Below are 24,404 nucleotides of genomic sequence, written 5' to 3'. Positions count from 1 at the left end.
GGAAAAGTTTCATCCACATGCTGCAAACTTTTGACCCCAGGTTTGTGCTACAAAATTGCAACGGGGCATGTATCAAGCCAGAGGTTAAAGACAGGCGCATCTTCCGGCCAAAAATGTGTTCAATAGACAGCCAGCACACACCTCGCCATGTCCTGTACATCTACCAACATGTCATGTTTACTATGCCATGCATGCAGATGTTTAATTTAGTTTACATATCTTCAGGGATATAAAATACATTTTGTAAACAAAAGGTACCTTCTACAAAATAAAGTATTTAATGAAAGTTATATTAACACTTTATGAATACCAATGGGGAAACTGATCTGTTTTAATAATAGCAAGCGATCTGACATGTTAAATTTATGTTTACGAAAGCATTTTATCAAACAGGGACACATTCTTTTCAAAAGGATGCACTTTTATTTATTTTTTCAAGTGAGTTTGAAGGTGCACTGTTTCAAATGGCAGGGCAACTTTGTTTACAATTAAAGCATTAAAATAAAAGTAATGCTTTTAATAATTTCTTTGTCATTTGAAGTTTGTTTTTGAGAAGAAAAAAAAATCATGAATTGAATTTGGTGTGAAAAAAACGGAAATTACATTTTTAGGCCATATCACCCATCCCTAGTGTGTCTGGCAAATATCTCTGTCCTACGCACATGCTGATGTGGGAGTTCAGAGCCGGCCCTTGGCTTAGGCTGTATAGGCGAATGCTAAGGGCACCATCATCCACGTGGTAGAGAGGTGAGTTGCCTGAATCTGACCAGACCAAGATCCCAAGACCATTGATACTGTAGCGGAATCACAAGGTCTGAAACCACTGAAATCACCTGGCGCCCAGGGAAGGAAAAGAAGGAAAGAAGAGGAAGAACAACGAGAAGAAGATAGAGGTAAAATAACGTCAATGTAATTAAGTGAATGAAATTAATAGTTTAATGCATCTTAGTTACACTTGTTGGAGTGTTAACTTGCTAGCTTACTTCAGATCATAGTAGCATTGTTTTATAACATATAAACAGTTAAGAGAGAAGCGAGTTGGTTCACAGAGGAACATTTCAAATAAAAACAGTTACACATTTCCCAAAAAATAAAGATGGGAAAAAGTGTCAACATGACTTTTTTAGTAGTTGCGATATTTTTGACTAAAAATAAATAGAATCTTGAATACATACATGCAGTTTCTGTGTGAATGTATGAAAACTGATTGTGAAATTAACTGCAATGCAACTGGGGGCCAGCTAAAATCTTGCCCAGGAGACCAAATTGGTCAGAGCACTGTGGTCGTGTATCCTCTCAATGAAACATTGAGCTACAGAAAGTCCTTTAGTCCTGCTAGTATTCCAGCTCAGTTAGTTCCAGGAACTGCGACGCAAAGTTTCCCAGCTAGCTACACAATCCAATTTTATCTTATTGTTTGTTCTAATTAATAATTACTCATTAATAATTATTGATTGCCAAATTTAACCCAAAACTCCCTATTAAAGTTGCATGAACAACTACAAAACCAAATGGAAAAAAAGATTTTTCATGCTGCATTAGGAAAAAGACAAACACAAACCACTAAACAGTATGAACATCTAAAACCAATGTTTATATTTATTACTGGTTGGTTTATAGCCTATACTTTGTATAAAGGGCTGATTTGTCTTGAGAAAAAGGTCCTTATAAAATAAACATTGATTTGTTTGTTTGTTTTTAATAAATGCAGGAATTGACATTTTTCTTTGGAATCAAAACATTAATTTCAAACCTTTCATAGGCCTTTAAAAACAGTGGAATGTCTTCTTCTGTGATGTGCACGGGGGGCAAGGGGGCGGTCTGCCCCCCTTTTGGCCCAATTGTTGAAAAACACATGCTAAACTGCCCTCTTGGATGGCAAAACACACTAAATTGCCCCCTTGGCTGGTTAAAACATGATAAACTGTCCTCTTGGGAACCAAAACACGCGCTAAAGTGCCCTCTTGGGAACCAAAACACACGCTAAAGTGCCCTCTTGGGAGACAAAACACGCACTAAAGTGTCCTCTTGGGAGTCAAAACATGCGCTAAAGTGCCCTCTTCACTGGCGAGAACGTGCTGTCCATCCATCCATTTTCTTACGTTTATCCAGGGCCGGGTAGCGAAGGGCAGCTGTCTGAGCAGGGACGCCCAGACTTCCCTCACCTCGGACACTACCTCTAGCTCCTCCAGGAGGATCCCAAGGCATTCCCAGGCCAGCCGAGTGACATAGTCACTCCAGCGTGTCCTGGGTCTCCCTCGGGGTCTCCTCCCAGTGGGGCATGCCAGGAACACCTCCCGAGGAAGGCATCCTGCGGGCATCCGATATAGATGCCCGAGCCAACTCAGCTGGCTCCTCTCGATGTGGAGGAGCAGCAGCACTACTCCGAGCTCCTCCTGGGTGACAGAGCTCCTCACCCTATCTCTAAGGGAGCGCCCTGCCACCCTGCGGAGGAAACTCATTTCAGCCGCTTGTATCCGGGATATTATTCTTTGGGTCACGACCCAAAGACCATTGGTTAGGGTAGGAACGTAGATTGACCGGTAAATCGAGAGCTTCGCCTTTCGGCTCAGCTCTCTCTTCACCACGACAGACCGATACAATGACCGCATTACTGCGGTTGCTGCACCGATCCGCCTGTCAATCTCACGCCCCATCCTTCCCTCACTCGTGAACAAGACCCCAAGATACTTGAACTCCTCCACTTGAGTCAGGAACTCTCCCCCAACCTGGAGGGAGCAAGCCACCTTTTTCCAGTCGAGAACCATGGCCTCAGACTTGGATGCGCTGATTTTCATCCCAGCTGCTTCACACTCGGCTGCAAACCGCCCCAGGACATGCTGGAGGTCCTGGCTCAACGGAGCCAACAAGACAACATCGTCCGCAAAAAGCAGAGATGGAATCCAGTGGCTCCCGAACCAGACCCCCCGGCCCCTGACTGCGCCTAGAATTTCTGTCCATAAAAATAATGAACAGAACCAGTGACAAAGGGCAGCCCTGCCGGAGTCCAACATGCACCGGGAACAGGTCTGACTTACTGCCGGCAATGCGAACCAAGCTCCTGCTCCGGTCGTACAGGGACTGTACAGCCCTTAGCAGAGGGCATCTGACCCCGTACTCCCGGAGCACCTCCCACAGAATGCCACTAGGGGCACGGTCGACTGCCTTCTCCAAGTCCACAAAACACATGTGGACTGGTTGGGCCCTCGAGCACCCTGCGGGGGTATATAACTGGTCCAGTGTTCCACGGCCAGGACAAAAACCGTATTGTTCCTCCTGAATCTGAGGTTCAACTATCGGCCGAATTCTCCTCTCCAGTACCCTGGAGTAGACTTTCCCAGGGAGGCTGAGGAGTGTGATCCCCGATAGTTGGAACACCTCCTCCGGTCCCCCTTTTTGAATAGAGGGACGACCACCCCAGTCTGCCAGGCCAGAGGCACTGTCCCGACTGCCACGTGGTGCTGCAGAGACGTGTCAGCCAAGACAGCCCCACAACATCCAGAGACTTGAGGTACTCAGGGCAGATCTCATCCACCCCCGGTGCTTCCTCGAGGCTGACCGGTAGTCCCCCCCCTCCAGAACACGCTATGTGTGCTCTTTTTTTCTTTTCACCCCTGCCCTTCAAAATGTCTGTGCACGCCACTGGTCTTTTTACTAATCACATAAATAGAGCAGAACAACTGTTGATTTACATCAGGCAGGCCGAATTAAACCTTATAGCGGACAAACTTCGTCCTGCAGGCCCCAGTTTGGTTTATCCTGGCATTTCCACCAACCCCAAACTCTAACTTATTGTATCCTGACTTAATTTGAAACACTGCATCAGTGTGTCACTGTGTGACATGTACACACTCGTCCTCCCAGCCTGCACTGCTCAAACCTCCTTCACAGAACAGTGACAATGATCAACAATCAAGAAATGTCCAACGAAGTTGTCCAAGTCTGCCCCCCAGTGGACACATAGAGAAAGACACAAACTGAACTGCTTTTTGTTTTCATCTCTCATTTATCAGTTTGATTTCCCTTCATATTTATAGATCTTCCTTTGCAATGTACATATTTATTCTTATTTTATTCCTAATCAATAGTGTGCAACTTCTAAACTACAAACAATTGAGTTTTTCATGCATGTCTGTATGTTATTTCTCTCTTTCAGTCTCAGTTTCTTCTCACTGTTATCATGAAGCCTTTGACAGAGATTTGCACACACTGTATCATCAAACTAAACCCCTTTCTTCACTCCTGACATTTACATTTACATTGAGGGCATTTGGTAGACGCTTTTGTCCAAAGCCACTTACAATAAGTACATTTTCTGACAGGGTTCCTGCAGCTCCTATTGGGCCTTCAACTCGGCCGGGGCCCTCGAGGGCCAGTTGGCTAAGACGACGGGTCAGCTGGACCTCAGTCACCAGAACCTGGTGGGAGGAGCCAAGGCTGCGAAGGAGGATACATGACCATGCCTACAAGTTCATGCAGAATAACGGAGGCATCGACAGTCAGAACAGGCTAGCAAAGACATATTCAAAGATACACTAAATAACATATATGCATATTTTTCCTGACATGATTATGCACTCAGACCTCATACGATCCCCTTATGGCTCTTTTTTTTTCCATCTGAGCCCTTGTCGCCACTACTTTGCCCCACAAAGTGACATCCTGCTAGGTTAGACTGGTATATGTGAAGATCTATTAAGTATTGTCCCATAATTTTTTATATAACTGGGTCATTTCAAAATAGTACTAACCCTACCTTTGTGTACCTGATGTAGATTCTGAGAGATGTCTTCACCCTTATGTACCCTTCATTTTTCAACACAAACTGAGGCCCTTGATCAACTACCAAACAATATTGTTTGTCATTTTCAGGGGCTGCACACAGCCTCTGCCTTGACGTGGTCATTGGGAGGCTGCTGGTTAGCTGTAGTTAGCTTTTCTTGTTGCTACCGTAACTGTTATCTGAAAAATCCCCATTGATACTGGCATATAGGTGAGAGACGGAGTAAGCCAAATGTGGTAAAAGAGACCTGAACATCATCATTCACAGGAACGTTAAAAGTACTACTAAATAACACAACCTGTATCTAATTTGCTTAAAACAATGCAGAAATTAGTCACTTCATTTGTATAGAGCCAATTCCTAACAAAAGTGATCTCATGACACTTTCCAAGGTTGAGCTTGTCTAGAAAATCTCTTTCATTAAAAAGGACAACAGGCAGATTTTATAACCTTCAGACAGCCTGCCAATTATTTCTGCTATTTCAAGTTTCAAAGCGAAGCTGGTTCTAGTTTTGTAAAGCACTGCGTGAGGCTGATATTGATAATGACACTAAAAACTCTCGAAAAGAAATCTAAATGAGGACAACTTCCAGAAATCATCTGTTTAATGCAATCCAGAAATCATCTGTTTGATGCAAGAGCTACAGGGGCAGACTGAAACCAAAGTGGTCAATAGTTCCTCAATTTGGTGTCATGATCTCACACACTTAGTCATGTCAGATAAAAGGTATCACAGAAAAAAACATCAGTAAATGAGGGTGACTTAGCAGAAACTCTCCCACTGTCTTTAAAAAACATGCATAGTTTCCTCTTTAGCCACCTGTTGGTGCGAGGAGGAAGTAGTGCTTTTTTATGGTTAGATGATGCAGTTTCACTGTTATTTATTCACAGCCGCGGTACATTCTTACTGCACAAACACATCATGTGGAATGTGCACATGACAGTAAAATCACATGGCTTGATGCACAGGGCTGCAAATAATTATTATTTCCAGTATTAATTTCACCGAAATGTACTTTTGTATTGTTAATCGATTATTTATCAACAGATTTTAAAATAGGAAAGTTCATAAACCATACAGTATTTTGCATGTAGCTGATGACAGTTTCAGTCTCTGTGAATGTAATTGTTTTTCTAATACACTTTGTGTGAAAACTAACAGAGTTTAGTTCAGTGCGACAGGAAATATTGCTGGGCAGTGGGAGCTCCTCCTTTCCTGTCGATGCAGAGTCCTTGAAGTGTCGATCCCAAAGTGCGACCTAACAGGCAGGAAAGTAGTGGTGGACCGCTCCTCAAGCCCTTCTGTTAGGTGATACTACAAGCAAAGATTCATGTTGTGTCGAAGGTTTGACTCATATTCAATCACAAATAAAGCCCAGGATGGATTTTGGCGAGAGTTTCACTTTAAAAAATCATAATTGTTGTTTCTCTTGATTGTGTCACCTTTTGTTGTTGTTCAGTTCAGCACTTTTCTGATGATCAAATTGTAAACTGATGTTTTCTATGAAACTGAATACATTTTTAATTTTGAAGCCGAATGTATCAGTTTTACTTCTCACACTAAACAGGAGAAAAGTTCAGCACACCCTGTAAATTTCTAAACGTGTTGCATTTATCTCAGTAATATCTGATGTCTGTTGCAATACAGATAGTGGTTGATTAGATTTAACCATTAATGAATCTATTTTTGGCATAATAGAAATATCACTTACTTGCTAAGTATATATATGCTATATTGCAGTGTTAATTGTCCCTATGCCAAATCTGACTCCCTAAGGAAAGCTGAGCTTTTGCTTTTCATAGGTTTAAACATTAAAATGTATTTTCAGAAATCTACTGTCACAATGTAAATAACGTTGTGTACAACACACTGTGTTGTATCAGGCAAGACTCAAAAGCGGACAACGAGGCAGGGAGTTGAGTGCAAGAAGATTTGTTTAATACTTACTGTGGAGGAGGGCTGGCTATGGCACAATCTTGTGACTCTACAAGAGTTACTTGGCTTACCAAACTTTCAACATTCACTAACTTGGAACTAAAATTTCAACAGACCTCTTTCAACTTGAATCGATAGCTGCAATAGCAAATTGCTCAAAGTGGCAATTAATAACCTAAAACATTTTGGTTAATCAAATGTATATACATTTATTGAAAAATTAATTCTCATCACATTACAATTTAAGTGAAAAAGTACAAATCAATGTCTACTCCTGTAGTAGACTAGTGGAGTTTTCCTGTCATATCTTCAGCTGTTCTATCAATAAAGCCATAAAAGGCCAAAAAAAAAATCAGGTAATTGTAGAAACATTAGCGACATGACATGATGCAGATTTCAGTTTCAAAAAAGGAAGAGAACAGATCACGTGACATGTCCTTCTGAAATATAAAGCAGGAAAACAGAATCAGGGTGGGTTCAACACAGAAGCAGCGATGACACTGAAACATCAAGGCAAGTTCAGCAGCATCAGTAAATATTCAATTTTTTTTCAAAAATATTCTGATGAGTCGAGACATCTATAAGAAGCAGAATCCATTTATCATTGCTTTGACATGTCTTTTGTGTTCAGGCTGCAGGTCTGGTCTTTAAAAGACACATTTAATGCACTTATAACTCGAGATTTTAACATTTAATCTGCTAATTCTCTGAGATGTTTTAAAGGATGCACTGTCGACTCTATTTTTGCCACAGTATACCCTTTAATAACATTCATTATGGGTTATTTCATGTTCTTATTATTTATAAAAATGAGTATCATAAATAAAAGTAACAAATCAAGGTCATTTTTTTCAGCTCAATACTCAATGTAACTCCTGTTAGTCATTGAAAAGTCTAAAGCTCAAGTATAAAAAAAGTACCCAAAATCATACTCAGTGAAAAGGAAAGATACTGTGTAAAATTATAACTTTGATAAAAATAAAAAAATCACCCACAGTAGTAGTATAAAAAAAGAGTAAAAAAGTATGATATTTACCTCCTAAATGTAGTAATGGAAGTATAAAGGGTCGGGAAATGGAAAAAAAAAAGAAAATGCCTTACAACTGTAGTTAAGAACAGCAATGGCAGCCAGCTCATCAAATATGTCATCTCATGTGCTTCCTGTGTGTGTCTGTGTGTGTCTACAGGCCTGATGTTGGGAAGCGTCCTCCTCTTCTCCCTGTGTCTCGGGGCAGCAGCCACGCTTGACAGCAAGCTGGACTTCCAGTGGGATCTGTGGAAGAAGACTCATGAGAAGACGTACCAAAATGAGGTATGTGATAAAAACAAGTGGATGTAAATATGTGGGAGATTTCTGTTTGTTGGCCATAAAATCCACATGTAATATATCATTAACTTGTACAGTATTTGGCCTCATGCAGTCTCTCTCTGTACATCTTGTAGGTTGAGGAAGTGAGCCGCAGGGAATTGTGGGAGGAGAATCTGATGCTCATTACAAAACACAACCTGGAGGCTTCGATGGGACTTCACACGTATGAAATGGGCATGAACTACATGGGAGACCTGGTGAGACACTCGTTTACTGGTTTAAACTGACAGGGGGAAAAAGGTTTTTATTGATTTATGATTATCACTTTTATTCAGTTAATAATTATTTTTATTGAATCCCCATGAATTGAATGACAGCCGAAGGTCAGAAGGATACGGATTATATGCATCAGGACTAATTTGAATTTTGATGTTCAACAGCTAATCATTATAATGAAATATAGTCTGGTTCATTTTTATATATGCTACAATACCAACAAGGTTGCAAGAGGCCTCAGAGGCTCTGCGATGCAAATTTGTTGTGGATATGAAACATTACAAAGGTTAAGCATTAATGTAAAAGATGTGGCTGACAATACAATATTCACTAGAACATAAAGTCTGTGTTAATAGTAACAGCAGAATGCCAGTTAGTTAAATGTGATGTTGAATAAATAAGTTTAAAATTGTCATTTTAAAAATAGTATTCATATAGCCTTTTGCTAGGAGCTCCAAAAATTTGGTGCAAAATTTAAAAAAAGGCTGAGTTTGGTTTTCTTGTTTAGGTGATATATATATATTTTTTTAAAGACAGTAGAGGATTTAAAGTGCCCCCAAAATATTATATAAAAGGAACAAAAGCTGGTAATGTTGGCCGTTCCAAAGTGTTATGCTGGGGTTTTTCTCTAGACCCAAATGCAGAGATCAGAGGCTTAGGAATTAATTTTGCAACAGAGTTCGTGGAGGCAAATAGCAGATGAGTTTGGCAGCTCGGCAGATTGGTTCAGGGACAGAGTTGTCTCGGGACAGAGTGGGAGGAACTCAGGTACACCAGAAAGTAAAGCAGAGAGGCACTGGAGGTTCTGCACATAAAGCAACAAAGTACAAACATGAGACAAAAACTCATACTGGTAAAAAAAAAAACTGAGCTATATAGAGGATATTTATCTTGATGCAAGAAAGAAGCTAACGACAATAGCTTGCAGATGCTTGCTGATATAATCACCATACATGGCGGAACAGTAGAGATGAGACCAGGATTAAATAGCAGAGGATGATGAGTAGATGACTTGCAGCTGCACCACTTTGCTACCGCTGCCACGCCCAAAGATACAGACACAGACAGGGAAAGGAGCAGGTGAGGGAGAGTGGAGGAAGGAAGGCAGACAGGGGGAAAAACAGAAAAACAACAAAAACCCTGACTGCCACAGTAGGACCGTGACAGTACCCCCGACCTAACGGGCACCTACAGGCCCCCTTCCCGATTTATCGGGAAACTCACAGTAAAAGTTGCTGAGCAGGGTGTCCACAATGAAAGAATGAGAAATCCATGAGCGCTCTTCTGGACCACAACTGTCCCAGTCCAACAGGTTCTGGAAACCCCTGACCCGGCGATGAATAGTGTAAACTGGATGGCCACAAGCCAGGGGGAAGAGGGGGCTAAGCTGGAGGACTCAATGGGCTGGAAGACAAAGGCTTAAGAAGCAACAGGAGGAGGGGTGCACCTTGAGTGCCAGAGGGAGTTCGAATTGGGCCACCGCAGGGTTAATCATGCTGACAATCTCAAAAGGACCGATGCCATCTTACAAGAGTCAGTTTGGAGGGGGAGATCCTTGGTGGAGAGCCAAACCCTCTGACCTGGGACGTCAACAGGGGCTTGCGTGCCAGGCATTGGTTTTATTTATCAAGAAGATAACAGGCAGATTGATCAGTGATGGAAGTTATTCTTTAGTCAAAAGATGATGAATTTCAGTCTAATAGGCAAAACACTCTTCATCCTTTCACAAGACCTTTAAAGCTGTATTTACAACCCTGCTCAGTGAATAAAGTCCACTGAGTGCTGCTCATTTCATTAAATGGTATCTGCTTCCTTATAGACACCAGAGGAGTTTCTGCAGTCTTACGCCACATACATTCCTCCCACTGACATCCCCAGGGCACCATCTCCCTTCAATGGGACATCAAGCCCTCGAGTACCAGGCACCATCGACTGGAGAAAGAAGGGCTACGTCACCAAAGTCAAGAATCAGGTATAAAAAATGAATAGATGTATACTCAATGTTTCCGATCAGTAACTCACAAGTCAGCAGGATTAATTGGTGGTGTTAGTGAGAGCAGAAACATGCAGTGTCTCAGTGATGCAGTCAACAGTGTCATCATCCCTTGAGTCTCATTTACCTCCTGTTCCTCATTCATCCAATTGGTTCTTGTTCGCACAGGAAGTTGTCACCACAACCACCAAGTTTTTTTTCCCGTCCACACTTTGAGTGAGATCACTGCCCGACACGTGTTAGCTCCAAAAAGCAGAAGAGTAAATATCTTAGCTTTTTCTAAACAGTTTCCTTAGATGTTTTTTTTAAAAATAAATTTAAAGGTCCCATATTGTACTGTTTTTCATCAATTTCACACAGCTGTCAGAGGTCCAACAACTCTGTATTCGATATGTACAGTGCCCCAAACCCATCCCTGGTCCTGAATTTCAGCTGTCTAAAAGTCGCTCAAGTGAGCTCTACTGACAGAAGGCTGTTTCTGTGCCTGCGTCTTTAGATGCTGATGAGCTCCGTCTGTCAACGCCTACTTGCCTGCTACACGCCCCTCTCAGGAAGACAATGCCTCTTACGCTAGCAGTAGCATGCGTAAATGTGGATGTATCTATATGAATCGCTATGGCTTGCGGAGTTGCTTTTGTTCAACCAAACCAGTTTGACCCAGAATCAGACCCAGAAGGAGTACAGACTCTGCAGCTGCAGCAGGATGTTTCAGAATGGTTAGTGTAGCTGAATAATGTTAATTTGTTCTATGTGTTGTTACAGTTACTACCATGTAGCTAATGGCTAACAGCTAGCGAAAGCTGTATTTGTGTCCAACACAGTCTCCAAATTCTTGGACACTGTTCACATCATCTCTGTCTCCAGTCTCCAGTCCTTTTACGAGGGTCAGTGTCGAGGCAAAGCCAGCTCTGTACTGACCCTCATTACTGAAGCAGTCCGATGTGAAGTTGTTAGCACACACATTCATGTTAACATGAACAGTCATTAAAAATGAAACGCAACCACTGTCTCTTCTGTTGTTCTGTAGCTGGGACAGAATATAAAAAGATAGATAGATAACTTCCCGGAGGGGAAATTAGGTCATCGTAGCAGGGGTACAATACAATCAGAAATACAAAAATACAATCAAGAGGTAAGGGCAAATATTGATATTAAAAAGAGTAGAATACACACCATGCAAACACTATACACTATATACAATAAGATGCTCAGCAGTTCCAGGATAATATTAGATGATATTAAATGCTAAGCAAAATAAAACTTAGTGGATTTCCAAGGTGCAAGATAAAGAAAGATAAGGTGCAGTTTCAATTACAGTGATAAGATTTACGATAAGGGTTAAATAATAAGTCATTTAAATTATGTGTGTGTATTGCGTGGGCATTGCTGTAAAGTGTTGTACAGTCTAATGGCACCAGGTAGGAATGACTTCCTGTGCCATTCTTTAAGGCAGCGGGTTTGAATGAGTCAGTTTCGAGGAGGGGTTGAGAGACATTGTCCATGATAACCAGCAGTTTGGTTGCCAGCATCCTGTCCTTTGCCCCCTCCCCCAGCGTGACAAGCTCAGAGACAACAACAGACCCTGCCTTTTTAATGAGTTTATTTAGTTTGTTTGCATCCTTCGCTTTGATGCCCGCACCCCAGGACACCACAGTAAAGAAGATGGTGCTCAAGACATATAGGCACTGATGTTGATTTTTACAACCAACAACAGAGCAATTTGCGTGTCTAACTCTGAGCGACAACAGTCAGTGCGTTTACACTACACTCAAGAAAAACGAATTACTGGGTTAGACTATGATCGGATCTTTAAGATGCATGTATACACCTTAGTCTGACTAAAATCGGACTGGATCAGATTTCTCATAGGCGAATTAAAGCACCCAAATTATTTGATTGATAGTCGCATTACTCCTGCATGTATACGTTTCGGATCGGATTTTGCGTTCTGCGCAGACGAGAGATTTTTTCCCTGGGGCCATGAGCCGGAAGTAGACGGACGGAGGCGGCAGCGTCTTTCCTCCAAAATCACAGCATAAAGGGCACCATTGTGCATATAGTTTGTGTTATTATCATGTACACCATATACGAAATGTACAAAGATGTAGCTTCGTCTTGCTTTTCGTACGCCATCTTTCTTGAATGCCGAGGCAGCTGGTGACATAAAGAGGTCAGCCGGAGGTAACTTTGTTACCACTAGTTGAAATGGGTATAGCGCCACCTATCGTACCGGGGTATGACATACTTCGGCCCAATAATCTCACCAGCATGTATACTTGGATAATTGCAGTTGTCTGGTTGAGTAGCATAGTCGAACTATGGCTGTAATCCAACTAGGCTGTGCATGTAAACACACTGATTGTGAAACACTGCTATCTTACCGCTGGACACACCGAACTCGAGGATGAAGACCCCCATCTTGGATATCTCCTATTACCGCACAGAGGAGGTCGGCCTATGATGATGAATCCTTTCGCTATATGACTAAAGGAGCTGAATCTGAAAGGCCTGTTTGAGTACCGTTTTACCAGTGGTTGGGCTCCAGAGACCATGCTTTTATATGTAGAGATCAAAGAAAAACGTGTTTTTCATAACATGGGACCTTTAAAATATAATCTGGATTTTCAGTTATGGAGTTTTTATTTCAAGTAATTGTATATAATTATCTTTTTACTCTTTTTTATGTTTATATTTAAAGAACTGTACAGCCTCAGAGGAACATTTTACTGCTAAAAGCTTGCTCCTTTATGGCTATGGAGCCGTAAAGGAGCTCACTGAGAGTTCTCATTTCAGTCTCGTCTTCTTTGGTCCCAAACATTTCTCATTTGTTTCTCCTAAAATTCCTTAGGAGCAATAGGTGAGACTTGAGACTTTACCGCTTAAACCTTGCTCCTTTCCAGCACTGGGGAGACATTCTGAAACTTCATTGAGAGCTTGATGCTTTCTCCTTTGAAACTTACAGGGAGCCCAAGTTGAGATTTTCTGCACCTGTTTCTCGGGAGAAACAATTGAGAAACAGGAGAAATCAGCCACAGCCTCACTTTCGTCTCCCATAGATCTCATAGTTGTCTAGGAGAGATGAATGAGACACTACTGAGATCTCTTTTCCAATTTCCGTTTCCTCTGAGCGCTACTCGTATATAAATACTATTTCTATGACAAAGACTATTTCTCACATAATTCATTGTTCTCACAGCTTCATTTGATTAAGTTACAGACAAATGTCAGTGACACAAAGTTGAAGACATGATGACTAATGAGAAATCGTAATGTCTTGTGAAAAATAAATGAGAAGTGTAGAATTTTAAAATTTTACAATGCAGAGGAATGAATAAAAAAATCTGAGGGCAAATTGCTTCCAGCGTACAAACTTGTAATGTGCTGATGAGTATCATGCAACCAGAGGCACGCGAGTATGGATTTTGGACTTCCTTCTGTTCTGTGCAACATTTGACATGTAATTGATAAACAACAGAGTCAGTCAGTCAGTCAGTCAGTAGACTTCTTTGACCACTTCAACTCCAACTGCTCCGTCTTTACAAACTCATGTTGTGCTGCCAAACATGGCAATGTGAGAAGTGTTTAATTAAAGTTTGAAGCTAAAAAATCTTTGTTTGCGTTGTTTAACTTCACTCATTTCGTATCCAGGGTCGCTGCGGTTCCTGCTGGGCTTTCAGTGCCGTTGGAGCTTTGGAGGGCCAGTTATTCAAGAAGACAGGGAAGCTGGTGGACCTGAGCCCCCAGAACCTGGTGGACTGTTCATTTAAATACGGCAACCTCGGCTGCAAACATGGCTGGGCGCACAAAGCCTTCCAGTATGTCATGGACAACCAGGGCATCGACTCTGAAGCTTCATACCCCTACACAGGACGAGTGAGTCACTGGTTTAATACTGCTGCTTAAAGGTGCATCAAAGGGAGGGCAAGGCTAAATCCCTTCAACTTGGATTCTTGAGAGTATGTTTCAGGCATGTGGGAAACAAATCTGATCGCTTTGTGGTTATAGAAGGGGAGACAAATGTGGGAAGTCATTAAAAACAATAACAAAGGTCAGATTCTCAAAGATCGACTGTGTCAGGACATCATTAGAAGCTGCTTTTACTCCCAGATGATAACAGTCTTGGCAGCACTCTGGCCTCAGATTGCCATCTCATTTCTGTGGCAGATGCATTTCAGTAAACAAGCCACCAGCAGAGCACAGCTGAAAGTAATCTTTTTCCCTCGATTTAGCAATCATCCCCAGGTGTGCAAGGAAGAAACTGATTTCATACAACCAACAGGTGCTCACAGGTGTTTGAACAGACTAGAGTGGCATCATGCATCACAAAGGGGAAAAAGTCCAAATCTTTCTAAATGGCCCAAAATTGACGCTGAACTATTAGAGACAGTTGTAAATAGGGATGTATACCGAGGACCAGTACTTTTTGGTACCGGCTTCTAATTGGGTCGGTACCAAGGTACTGTTAAGATTCTGGACAAACTGTACTATTATCATTACTTTTTTTTTTTTTTTTACTCTGACATCGCAGAAACGAAACCAGGTGCCACTGCCACAGTGCTGCAGTCTTTAGCGTTAGCCAGGCTGCTAGCTGGGCTGCTAACTTTACTTGCTTTGTTATAGCAATCAAACACACTGCACTCTTTTAGCTTCATACCATGCACGTGCTCCAAGTGTTTGGTGTTGTTGCTTACCCCAAATTTAAACTGGAAACTGTCCGATGCGTTACGGCTCTGATCCGGTTTTGCTCCGCTGTCCGCTGTCCGGCAACCCCCACCGGTTACGGTTGAGTCTGCCACGGTGCAGTACAGTAGACAGCTGGCGTCCCGAGGCAGAGGAGTTTCTACGATAATCACATAATCACTCGAGACCGCAGTTATAGCTATGTGTTATAAAAACAACAACAGGAAGTGTTCCCGACCGAAGGATTAGTAGAAGAGCTTGTGCTTGTCTCTTTTATGAGATTTGCGTGCTGGTGTCAACAAGGAATGTTTTATTTTGAAAAGTAACCGGATGTTATATTGTTATTTCGGTGCTTGACTTCCTGTCTGCTCCGTGCTAAATTCAGCTGAATTGCTGCGTCTGCTCCGGCATCCACCAGATAAAGAAGTCCTGGTTATCTGTTCCGGGGTATTTGCAATTGCATAGCTTCTATTCTGTTGAGGCTTTATTAATACCTTTTGGTAATAAAAAGAAGGTTGAATCTTTTAACATCATGTAAGGTCTTTATTTTTTACACAAAATTAAAGGTTATAGTATCGATAAGAGTTTCGACAAGTATCGGTATCGATAAGGAGTATTGTATCGGTATCGGTATTGATAAAATCCTAGTAATATCCATTCCTAATTGTAAATGTTTTCTCATTCAGGAGAGGGAGTTAAACACATGTAAGTAATATTGTACTATGCACACCAGTACTTCCAAAGGTTGAAAGTTTCCTTGTGGCGGCTGTGGCGGATGGCGTGGTGTGGGACAATGCGACATGTGACAGGCTAAACTAGTCAAATAATCAGTCATCTTAACTTAAGTTGTCCAACTTTGACCATGAAAACATTACAGTTGCAGGTCTTGATATAAAAAAGTGTTTGGATCTTTATTTTCCCTGGGTGGGCAGCCCAAGGAAGCCTTTGGAGTTTTAGACTGTTGGTCACAAAACAAGGCATTTGAAGACATTATCATGGGAAAGAGGAACTGTGACTGACATTTGTCCCTATTTTCTGACATTAAAAGCACAAAAAATGAACTGACCAATTGAAAAAAAACTATAATGAAAACAATCACCAATTGTAGCACTAGAAACTGCAGCGTGAGATGAGGCAATGCTTTCACATGTAAAAGTATCAACTGCAGCCAAGAAAATTAATAACAACTTAACATTTTTCTCACAGGCATAATCACCCAAGTTGCCTCGAGCCAACTTCATATCATATCAGTTCACAAAACACATTTAAGAACTGTGTTGGTTTCCTAATTTTTATTTTTATTTTTTAAATATCATCAGGTATATAAATAAAACAGGTCCTGTGTAAATCATCAATTTTAACCCCAGTTTGTCTTCTTACTGCAGGAATCAAAATGCAGCTATGACTCCCGCTACCGCGCTGCAAACTGCTCCCAGTACTACTTCCTGCCTCAGGGCGACGAGCGGGCTTTGAAGCAGGCACTCGCCACCATCGGACCCATTTCAGTGGCAATAGACTCCTCGCGAAACGGATTTCAATTCTACAAGAGGGGTACGTCGCACATCATCAGCCGCACAGGCTTCTTCTTTGCTTGAGTCATAGACTCATAGATAACTGGAAAGAAAAGAAAATATAAGATTATTGATTTAAAATAAAAAAAAGATTATCTACACAATATATATTCTAACATATCCATCTTTCACATTTATACAAAAAGCTCAAGTTAACACCACCTGAAAGTCTCTTAACTTCTGACCTGACTGCAGTGATGAAAACACTGTTTCTTAGCTTGATGTTCAGAATCAGAATCAGAAGTCCTTTAATATCCCGCAGACAGGGAAATTTGTTCATCACAGCAGTGACAGGATATTACAGAACAAAGACCAAAAGCAAAAATAAACAATGTGCTTAGAAAAGGGAAGAAATATAATAGATGTATATACATATTTACATGATATTGCGCAAAAATGAACGGCAAATTGTCATACACAGATTTAAAATACAAATAATGAATATGAGTGTTGAAATAAGTTTGTACAGGCTTTATTGCACAGTGCAGAGTACAGGGTGAGATCTATATGGAGCAGTGCTGGTTGTACAGTCTGACAGAAGCAGGAAGCAAGAACCTGTGATCACCCTCCTTCACACGCTTAGGGTGTATCAGTCTGTTGCTGAATGAGCTACCCAGTGCTGTGAGAGTGACCTGCAGGGGGTGCACCAGCAGCGATGACAGCTTGTTCATCATCCTTCTCTCTCCAACCACCTACACCTCAGGATGGAGCTGGCCTTCTTGATAAGTTTATCCAGTCTTCTCCTGTCTGCTGCTGTGATGCTGCTGCTCCAGCTGACAACCCCATAGAAAATGGCTTATACCACCACAGAGTCATAGAAACAGGTCAGGAGTGCCCCTCTGGACTCCAAAGGTCCTGAGCTTCCTTAGCAGATAGTACAGTCTGCTCTGACTTGTATGTAGCTGCGGTGTGATCAGTCCAGTTTATTGTTCATGTGAACTACCAGGTACTTGTAAGATGTCACCATCTCAATGTCTTTTCCCTGGATGTTCACCTGTGTGCAGAGTTGTCTGTGCCTGCAGAAATCCACCTCCAGCTCTTTGGTCTTCCCGGCATTGAACTGGAGGTGGTTCCGTTGGCACCAGTCAACAAAGTCCTTAATAAGTTCTCTATAGACTCCATCATCCCCGTCCCTGATGATGCCGATGATAGCAGAATCATCATGTTCACTAACTTTAAAGTTTTCTTAAGCAACACAGTGAATCCAAAATACATGTGACTCAAAATTAGAATATCGTCAAACTAATTTGTATAAAACTGTTACAAAATATACAATAAATGCACCTGAAAAAGGAAAATTCAGTCATTATTTATTCAACCCAGCGCAGGTGGAAGTCAGGTGAAGTTTCCTAGACCTCAAAATATTTCTGGAGCCTCATAGTATGTTGTTTATCTTCTATATATTGTATTATTGTTGTATGTTAGGATTTTTATCTTTTTAATACTGTTTAATTTATGTTTATTTGATTTATATTTATGTTTATTTGTCTAAACGAAGAGCTGCTAACTGTGTTTCGTAGTTTCTGAAACAATGACAAATTATAGCTGCTGCGCAGGAATGGGTCGGTGTTACGACCCAAGCTAATTGGGGAAGGGGAAATAACAAAGAACCGGATGGAATTGGTTTAAGCAAAAATTAAATAGTTTTATTAAAAGGGAAGGTAAATTTAACATGAATCAAACACAATAAACTGAGGAGGGGGCTATTCCCAAATGAAAATACAAAAACCAAACAAAAATACAGAACAGGAATAGCACCCTTAAGTCCAGTGTAGGACAAACGATGTTTTACAGAAATGGATCCAAATACTGGCTCAGGGCCGTCACGTGTCACACGTATCAAAACAAAGGGGATAACTCAAACGTCCGGCGCACAGGCCGAGCCAAGATCCCTAACAAACAGTGTCTAGCGATCACGCTCACAAGACAGTCAACAACCTCCAAACAAATGCTCAACTCAGCAACAAACAGAGAGACAGAGGGGCCAACTGCTCACATCAAATCACAGTGGCCTCGAGTGACTCTCTGCTGCTGATTTGTGTGTTACTGGCGACGAGCTGAGGCAGGATTGGGCAGTTGAACTGGAGCAACGCGACCCAATCACAGCGCAGGAGGGCAGTCAGACTGAGGCAGGCAGATGAGTAGGCAGAGGGAGGAATACCAGGCAGGAACCAGAGACACCAATCAGGAGCCAGGGCTGGCACACATCATCTGCATAACAGAACTTGAGGACAGACACCAGGGCAGGGCATAACAGCCAAGGGCCGTGTCAGTCGGGTCCGGGCTATTTTTCGGCAAAATTAGGCAATTCTGAGCAACTAACAGGAGAATAGGAAGACAAGACAGTTGACAACAATGTTCACTTTAGACCACTTGAGGCTTGAACTACTAATACAACAGTGGCTTCACAGATTGAGTAAGCCATTCACTGTTGTGCAGGCAGATTTGAAACCACCATAAAAAATTCAGTTATCAAGACAAAAATCTGAAAATACACATATTGCAGCATGGACATGTTGGTAATGTCTTTTTAAAAATGATTGATTTGCGCCATAAGTGAATAACTGATGTTTAAAAATGCTGCTGGCATTGACTGCAATTATTCACATGAGAGCAGAATTCTAAATGTTCTCAAAAATTCAGTTTTTTAGGTAAAATTCTGATATTTGTCAAACATCATCTACCATGACTCTAAAAAATGTTACATTTTTTTATGGACATTGAAGATTTATTTATCAATTTGCAGTAGTGTTCACAGTCAAACATTTTCGTGCACTGTAGGAAAAAATTGTGGGAGGAGATTGTTGTTTTATAAGTGAGAGAGGTTTTATAAGTTTTACATTTTAAACAAAAACAGAGTGATGGACTTCATAATTTTTAATAGGTTTAAATGTACAAAAGTTTCTTTAGTATTGGGGCTACAGTTTGATGAAAGTGTGAAGTTCTAGCAGGTTGATTTGTTATGAATTTCCAATGTTTTGAACTTTAAACGTTTGTTGTAGCGCCACCATCAGGACTATTGGCTTAGGTTTACAGCTGAGATAATCTGGCATGAGACTGGACCTTTATGCAAAACTTGGTTAGCTTTCACCCATGGTCCGTTCCAAGCTATTTGTTTTTAATTTAGAGGCTTGCCGTGATGCCACCATTAGGACAATTGTCTTGCGTGTCATGTTGACGACATCTGACATTTTGATCTGTCATCATCATCATCCTTGCTGGGTCTCAAATCCACAACCCATGACACCAAGAACCAGCTCCTAACTCACTGAGCTAATTGGCTGGAAGTGAGACCTGCTGTGTAGCTTCATTTGTCAACTCAGGGAGTCACTGTCCAGGCAGCTGTTGTCAAGGCAGATTTCAAAAATGGTCAAAATGTCAAAAATTCTGTTACCTGAACAAAAATCTGATAATACATAAATTGCATCTTGACAGCATGGACATGTTGGTGATTTGTTTTTAACTCTTAAAATCTGATGTTTAAAAATGCCACTCTTACATTGACTGCAGTTGTTCCTATTAGAGCAGAATTCAAAATGTTCTCAAAAATTCAGTTTCTGAGATAAAATTCTGATATTTGCCGAACTTCATCAACCATGACTCCAAAATATTTTTACTTTTTTTCAGGAAGATTGAAAATGTATTTAGCAAGAATTTGTGTTCAACAAGTTTTGTGGAGGACGGTCTGAAGATGCTCTCTAGCAAGTTTGGTGACAATTGAGCAAAAATTGTGGGAGGAGGTTTTACAAGTTTTACAGGTTTTGAAAAAAAACTGAGTGATGGATTTCATAATTTGTTTCAGCAGTATTGGGGCTACAGTTTGGTGAAAGTTTAAAAAATGTAGCATGTACTGTTGATTTTGTAGTTATTTTTAAGATTTTAAAATGTAAACGCTTATTGTCGTTAACCCACTGACCAAATTGCTATACACTGCTATACAAAAATTGTCTTTTCATTCAATATCAAAATTTCAATACCTAAGGAGTTAGTCTCATCAGTGTCAGTGAGCCAATAAGCATGCTGTATACTTGTTCTGCCAATATCTAACAATGCTGGTGATTGGCTGTCTCGAGGCATGCAGGAAAAAACACCAGGTTAGACCCAAAGACAGGTATGTGTATTGTAATCTTTTGTTCAATGAATTTCATAAAATTGGTATCGGGAAAAAACATAGTTCAGAAACCAGTACTGAAGTTAAGGTATCTGTATAGATACGGGTACCAAGCCCTTGAAAACCTACTTCAGATAGGTGTGTCCCAGGGAAGTTTTTATCTTAACGATGGGTGTAAATAACATCTCGGGTCTTCCAGACACTTGGATTACACCAGACGAGCTGCATGGAGCCATTTTATGTTTATTTTTTAGTTATTTTCGCTCCAGATTTGTTTGGACTACGAAACTTCACCAAATGATTTGGATTCTTTAGTGGGTAAACTGTTACTTTAAAAAAAAATAAATAAAAAAAAATAAAACATTATAAAACATGAATATAATGAAATTGATTCAATATTACTATTATTTTGACCTTTTTCAGGAGTGTACACTGACCCATCCTGCGCCAAGGAAACGAACCACGTTGTGTTAGCTGTGGGCTACGGCACGCTCAATGGACAAGACTACTGGCTGGTAAAGAACAGGTGAGATGTTTCTACTGACCCAGAACCTTCTACATGGACACATGCTGAGCTCATATGTAGTTCCTTTTTATCTTCCACCCGTCCCCGACTTTTGTATTATTCTATATCGAACGCTGAAAATGGTGTATGCCAAACTATTAGTATGGGGTTGTAGTGATTGAGTGACCTCTGTCTATAGTCTCATCTCATTTTTAAAATTCTGTGCATTAAAGTTCATTGACCTGGTTGAATATCAAACTGCATAAAGTAATGTATAAAACAAGAAACAAACTATTACCAGGGCTCCCTGTCCGTTTTAGAATTGATTTTAAGATTTTACTGATCACTTTTAAAGCACGCTCAGGTCTGGCTCCAAGCTATATTACAAATATTTGAATCCCCTACGAGCTAGCTCACAGCCTTAGATCCTCAGGCGGGGCCCTCTTAACTGCCAAAAGTCGAGACTAAAAATTTAAGGTGATCGTACCTTCGCCACAAAGGCCCCTCGACTTTGGAACACCCTGCCTGAGGAGATAAGGCTCGCAGGATTGGTAACTTCTTTTAAATCACCTCTTAAAACCCATTTTTATAGACTTGCCTTTATGTGATGTGGTCCTTTTATGTTTATTTTTACTCTAACCGTCTTGAGTTTATTGTTTTAACATATCTGTTCTACTCATTATATCTATTTTATGTATTCCATTTCTTTTATTTCGCCTACTTGATTAATTTGTATCATTACCTCTGTTACTTCAACTATTTCATGCTATCTATTTTTATCGTCCCTGTATTTGTAATTGTATTCTTGCTTTGTTTTGTCAAAGCACTTTGTATACTCTCTTTTTAAAAGTGCTATACAAATAAAGTTATTATTATAAATATTAATATTATTTGTAATATGTCATAAAATATACATTTGTGGTAGTAACTATATATATATCAATTGTGTCTATATATATAGTATATATATATTATATTATAAGCTATGTTTGCAAATTTGTATGTGTGTGAGTGTATGTCTGTAGATAGATGTGTGCACATGTAGGTATGGATATGTAAAAATAAATATATTTATATATGATATATATACAATATGTATACAGATAAATGTAAAGTACATGTAAGTAAATTGATTATGATTAAATATTGAGTTGTGCAAAAGAGGTAGGATTAAATGAGTGTATACTACTTTTCGGGCCTGTCAATGCTTGTTAAAGGAATGTACTTGGTAACATGCTTTTCATTTTATCATGTTTATTTGTAGAATTCATTTATTTTTTGTTTTGTTTTGATTTGTTTGCATTAATTCATTTTTTCACTTTACATGGGTGTTTACTAATGAATCACATATTAAATAAAATCTTGTTGTATCCTTTTAATTATATTCTGTTCTTTTCCTGCTCTTCTCATGCAGCTGGGGAACCAATTGGGGAGAAGAGGGCTACATCCGGATGGCACGCAACAAGAACGACCAGTGTGGCATTGCTATGTACGCCTGCTACCCCACCATGTAGCTGCATTGCTTCTGTTTTCCCTTTCTTTTTTAAACAATATCTTTTAAAGTTTTTATTCACACTGATTTCAGTATTTTTCTTTTTTCTTACTTTTGCTACTTTTACTACTTTTTATGTAACTATGACAAAAATGTCATTAAATGTTACAGTTTATCATCTCTGGCCTCACTTGTTTGTATCTGACTGTGTGTGTTCCAAATCTATAATAAAGAGACAGATGTACTCCTCGCTGAGGCTCAGTCACAGTGAAACATGCCAAGTCTGGGTCAATATATCAGTTTATCGATCAGTCAGCCTTTCAGTAAATATCAAATCTGTGTTCTGTGCCATAGATGCAATGAAGGTGAAGATTTGACTTTACACCAGCAGTTTTCAGTCTGTTAAATCTGCCATGAACACGGTCTGAAAGGGTTCCATCGACTCTTTGGGAAATTGGCTTGTTGGTCAATTTAGCTTTTACATCTATCAATCATAACCGGTATGTCTGGTAAATATCTCTGTCCTGCGCACATGCTGATGTGGTATTGTATCCTGTATGAGCATGCCTGCAGGCGAGTTACACTGTCCTGAGCAAGTAGAGGAGCCTTGTGGTAGGTTCCTATTTTCTACAGACCCTCTTGTTGAAACATTGAGCTACAGAAAGTCCTTTAGTCCTGCTAGTAGTCCAGCTCAGTTAGTGCCAGGAACTGCGACGCAAAGCTTCCCAGCTAGCTACACAATCCAATTTTATCTTATTGTTTGTCCTAATTGATAATTAATAATTAATTATCATTGATTGCCAAATTTAACCCAAAACTCCCTATTAAAGTTGCATGAAGCACTACAAAACTAAATGGGAAAAAAAGACTTGTTCATGCTGCACTAGGAAAGAGACAAACACAAACCACTGAACAGTATAAACATCTAAAACCAAGTTTTATATTTATTACTGGTTGGTTTATAGCCTATATTTCAATAAAGGACTGATATGTCTTGAGAAAAAGGTCCTTTTGTTTTTTTAATAAATGCAGGAACTGACATTTTTCTTTGGAATTAAAACATTAATTTCAAACTTTTCATGGGCCTTTAAAAACAGGGGAAATTCTTCTTACTCATCACTGCAGGTTCCAACAAGTTCCTGTTCTCATCATTATCTCTATCGACCGCTTTTATTAATCTTGTGACACCTGAGAGGGTCCTGATCGTACCTTAACGTCAAGATTTCCCAACAGACGGGTCCAAACTGTGAAGACCATCCCCAGATCAGAGTATTGATAAGGGTGTCTACATACTCCAGCCTGTAGGCCCCAGTTTGGTTAATCCTGCTTAAATTGCTGTTAAGGTGGCATTTCCACCAACTCTAAACTCTAACCTAGACTTCATTTAAAACACTGCATCAGTGTGTCTCACTCGTCCTCCCAGCCTGCACTGCTCAAACCTCCTGCACAGAACAGTGACAATGATCGACAATCAAGAGTCTGTCCCCCAGTGGACACACAGAGGAAGACACAAACTAAATTATTTTTTGTTTTTCATCTCTCATTTATCAGTTTGATTTCCCTTCATATTTATAGATCTTCCTTTGCAATGTACATATTTATTCTTATTTTATTCCTAATCAATAGTGTGCAACTTCTAAACTACGAACAATTGAGGTTTTCAGGCATGTCTGTATGTTATTTCTCTCTTTCAGTCTCAGTTTCTTCTCACTGTTATCATGAAGCCTTTGACAGAGATTTGCACACAC

At 40.3% G+C, this 24,404-nt stretch overlaps 1 protein-coding gene across 1 annotated transcript; it reads left to right on the top strand.

Annotated features, from left to right (window-relative positions):
* The first annotated feature begins 7,902 nt into the window (after window positions 1–7,902).
* LOC115568068 (cathepsin L1-like) lies at window positions 7,903–22,931 on the top strand. Its single transcript, XM_030395119.1, has 7 exons — window positions 7,903–8,031; window positions 8,163–8,285; window positions 10,124–10,276; window positions 13,946–14,170; window positions 16,363–16,528; window positions 21,083–21,185; window positions 22,579–22,931. The coding sequence occupies exons 1-7, from the start codon at window positions 7,912–7,914 to the stop codon at window positions 22,676–22,678; spliced, it is 990 nt and encodes a 329-aa protein (XP_030250979.1). The 5' UTR covers window positions 7,903–7,911; the 3' UTR covers window positions 22,679–22,931.
* The last annotated feature ends 1,473 nt before the right edge of the window (window positions 22,932–24,404 follow it).

Source organism: Sparus aurata, chromosome 17 (assembly GCF_900880675.1).
Source record: "Sparus aurata chromosome 17, fSpaAur1.1, whole genome shotgun sequence".
NCBI classification, from domain to species: domain Eukaryota; kingdom Metazoa; phylum Chordata; class Actinopteri; order Spariformes; family Sparidae; genus Sparus; species Sparus aurata.
Note: the sequence above shows the minus strand (reverse complement) of the source record. Positions and strands in the feature narration are given on the sequence as shown.

Coding starts and splice junctions, on each gene's coding strand:
- LOC115568068 (XM_030395119.1), top strand. CDS start 7,912: ATGTTGGGAAGCGTCCTCCTCTTCTCCCTGTGTCTCGGGGCAGCAGCC. Junction 8,286..10,123: donor TGAACTACATGGGAGACCTG/GTGAGACACTCG, acceptor GCTTCCTTATAG/ACACCAGAGGAGTTTCTGCA. Junction 10,277..13,945: donor TCACCAAAGTCAAGAATCAG/GTATAAAAAATG, acceptor TTTCGTATCCAG/GGTCGCTGCGGTTCCTGCTG.